General features: G+C 47.0%; 1 protein-coding gene across 1 annotated transcript; it reads right to left on the bottom strand.

Annotated features, from left to right (window-relative positions):
* Window positions 1–1948: 1948 nt before the first annotated feature.
* Window positions 1949–2749, bottom strand: LOC138894168 (uncharacterized). The gene has a single exon (XM_070178850.1). It carries the CDS (start codon window positions 2747–2749, stop codon window positions 1949–1951), a length of 801 nt encoding a protein of 266 aa, XP_070034951.1.
* Window positions 2750–3741: the final 992 nt, after the last annotated feature.

The raw sequence follows: 3741 nt of genomic DNA, 5'->3' as shown, positions 1-3741 counted from the left end.
TGGAGGGGGTAGTTCTTCTCATGAGGCTTCAACTGACGTGAAGCATGAGCAATCACTCTAACCTCCTGTATTAGGACACACCCAATACCAATCCGAGAAGCATCATAATACACTGTATAAGAGCCAGAAGCTAAAGGCAAAACTAGAACTGGAGTTGTGGTCAAGTTAGTCTTGAGCTTCTGAAATCTCTCTTCACACTTATCCGACCACCTGAAAGTAGCACCCTTCTAGGTCAATTTGGTCAAAGGTGATGCAATAGATGAGAAACCCTCCATGAAGCGACGATAATAGCCGGCCAAGCCGAGAAAGCTCCGAATTTCCGTAGCTGTGGACGGTCTTGGCCAACTCTGAACCACCTTTATGTTCTTCGAATCTACCTTAATCCCCTCACTGGAAACCACGTGCCCCAAGAACGCCACCGAACTAAGCCGAAACTCACACTTGGAGAACTTGGCATAAAGCTTCTCATCCCTCAACCGCTGCAACACAATCCTCAGATGGTGGGCATGCTCCTCCTGGCTACGAGAGTACACCAGGATATCATCAATGAATACTATGACAAACGAGTCGAGATAGGGCTGAAGGTCATTGTTCATCAGATGCATGAATGTTGTCGGGGCATTGGTCAGCCCAAAAGACATCACAAGGAACTCATAATGACCATAACGAGTCCTGAATGCTATATTTAGAATATCCGAGTCTCGAATCTTCAACTGGTAATACCCAGACCTAAAATCAATCTTAGATAACACCCTCGCTCCCTGAAACTAGTCAAATAGATCATCAATACGCGGCAAAGGATACTTGTTCTTGATTGTAACTTTGTTCAACTGCATGTAGTCGATGCACATCCGCATAGTACCATCCTTCTTCTTCACAAACAGAACCGGCGCACCCCAAGGCGACACACTAGGCCTAATAAACCCCTTATCCATGAGTTCCTGAAGCTGCTCTTTCAATTCGTTCAACTCAGCTGGTGCCATACGATACCGAGGAATAGAGATGGGCTGAGTGCCCAGCACCAAGTCAATACCAAAGTCAATATCCCTATCAGGTGGCATGCCCGACAAGTCTGCAAGAAACACATCCGGAAAATCGCGCACCACCGAAACAGAATCAATAGTAGGAGTATCAACACCAACCTCCCTCACAAAGGCCAAATAAGACAAGCACCCCTTCCAACCATTCGTTGGGCCTTCAAATAAGAAATTACCATGCTGGGAACATAATCTAGAGAACCCCTCCACTCGATCCTTGGCAACCCCGGCATCGCCAACGTCACGGTCTTAACGTGATAGTCCAGAATAGCATGACATGGAGACAACCAATCCATACCCAAGATCAAGTCAAAATCAACCATACTAAGAAATAAGAGATCAAATCTAGTCTCCAATCCTCCAACAGTCACTACACACGACCGATATGTACAGTCAACAATAATAATATCGCTCACTGGCATAGATACATAAACAGGTAAAGCTAAGGACTCATGGGGCATATCCAAATAACGAGTAAAATAGGATGATACATAGGAATAAGTAGAACCAGGGTCAAATAATATGGAAGCATCTCCGTGGCACACTGAAAACATACCTGTGATCACTGCATCTAAAGCAACGGCCTCTGGCCTGGCAGGGATAGCATAAAATCGAGCCTGACCGCTACCTGATCGGCCTCCCCCTCTAAGGAGACCCCTAGCTGTCTGAGCCCCACCCCGAGCTGGATGAGCAGGTGGTGTAACTGTTGGTGCTGGCATCATCGGCCGAGAACTCTGTTGTGGAACCCCACTCAATAATCTACGACAATCCCTCTTGAGATGACTCAAATCTCCGCACTCGAAACAACCCCTCCTATGACGGAGCTACTCCTCCTAATAACCCAAGGAACTACCAGTAGAAACCTGAGCAGACAAGGAATGGTGAGAACTCTACGCTGGTAGTGAACTGAATTAAGACAGGCCTGAGCTAGCACTGTAAGAACCGTGGCTAACTGATGCACCACGATGAGCTGGACGAGCCGTCTGAGCGGACCTATAAGGACGACCCTTGCTGTGGTGGGACTGACCCCCAGAAGAAACACCGCTGAAACCACCCGATCCACGAGGCCTCTTGTCCTCCCTCTCCTCATGCTCCTGAATACGGACCAACTTTATCCACCGAGCAATTTCAACCACCTCATCGAATGTAGCACCCGATACATTCTCCCGAGTCATAAGCAAATGCAACTGATAGGTGAGGCCATCAATGAACCTCTGAATCCTCTCCCTCTCAGTGGAAACCAACCAAATTACGTGACGAGCCAACTCTGAAAACTTCATCTCATACTGGGTCACAGACATGCTATCCTGACATAGCTGCTCGAACGGTCTGCGCAACTCCTCCCTGCAGGTCTGTGGCACAAACTTCTCCAAGAAGAGAACAAAGAACTCATGCCTTGTAAGTGGTGCCTCATCGACTGGCCTGTGCCTCTCATAGGCCTCGCACCATCTGAATCCAGCCCCAGTAAACTGTAAAGTAGTGAACGAGACCCCACTAGTCTCTAGAATACCTATTGTGCTAAGAATCCGCTTGCACCTATCCAAGAAGTCCTGGCCATCCTCAGACTTAGCCCCACTGAATGATGGAGGTTTGAGCCTCCCAAATTTCTCTAGTCTCCTCTGATCATCATCAGTTATAATGGGACCCACCTGGGCCAGAGCAACTGTAACCGGCTGGGTTGGTAGTACTTCCGGTGTCTGAAGTCCCTGCATAACCTACTCTGGGGTACGGGCGGTGCGAGTTTAAGTACCTCTCCCATCCTAAGAAGTGGATGGCGTGGTTTGAATAGAAACTGCGTGAGCAAGGTTAGTGCACACAGTCAATATCTGAGCCAAAGCCTCCTGAAGGCCTGGAATCACAATGGGCACATCTGGTGCCTGAGCTGGCCCCACTGGCTCAACCACATCTGGAACCTACTCCTGAGCTGAAACAACTGGTGGATCTACAGGCGCTGCTCTTGCTGTTTTACGAGCTACACCTATGCCCCTACCACAACGTCGGTCTCTCGTGGGCCTAGCTGGTCGTACTGGTGGCTGTCCGTCCTGTCCAGTAGCACGTGTCCTCACTATCTGTGAGAGAATAGAATAAAAGAAATTTAGTTCCCGAAATCACCAAATCTGAATGACAAGAATACAAGAATGTGAAGTTCCCTAAGGGTTCGACAACCTCTCGAATATAAGTACAGACGTCTCCGACCGATCCGCAAGACTTTCGTAAACCTGCTCATGACTCGTGAGACCTATGTAACCTAGATTCTGATACCAACTTGTCACGATCCAAAACTTAGCCTATAGTGATGGCGCTTAACATGGTATTAGGCAAGCCGACACCTAAAAACTTTTCCAACACTTTTAAATGAAAAATGAACTAAAATAGGTTTAAATAATTAAAGCTCTCATAACCTGGATAAAAGATCAAAACTCAAAACGAAAGTTCCCAAAATCAGGGTGTCACTGAGTACATGGGCATCTATATAACACAAGTCTGAAATACTATCTATGAAAAACTAAAACTAAACACATAAAGCTAAAAGATAAGGAAGGAGGGTCAAGGTCTGCGGACGCCGGGAAGCTACCTCGAAATCTCCGAATGACTAAGCTGCTCAGATAATCAGCACCCACCGTATTCAAAAATGCTTGGATTTGCACACGAAGTGCAGGGTATAGTGTAAGTACAACCAACTCAATAAGTATCGTAAATAAAC

The sequence above is a fragment of the Nicotiana tomentosiformis genome, chromosome 6, assembly GCF_000390325.3.
Source record: "Nicotiana tomentosiformis chromosome 6, ASM39032v3, whole genome shotgun sequence".
NCBI classification, from domain to species: domain Eukaryota; kingdom Viridiplantae; phylum Streptophyta; class Magnoliopsida; order Solanales; family Solanaceae; genus Nicotiana; species Nicotiana tomentosiformis.
The sequence above is the reverse complement of the archived record's forward strand: the minus strand, read 5'-3'. Positions and strand labels throughout refer to the sequence as shown.

Bases quoted from the DNA above. Each gene is read 5' to 3' on its own strand.
- LOC138894168 (XM_070178850.1), bottom strand. From the start codon at position 2,749: ATGCAGGGACTTCAGACACCGGAAGTACTACCAACCCAGCCGGTTACA.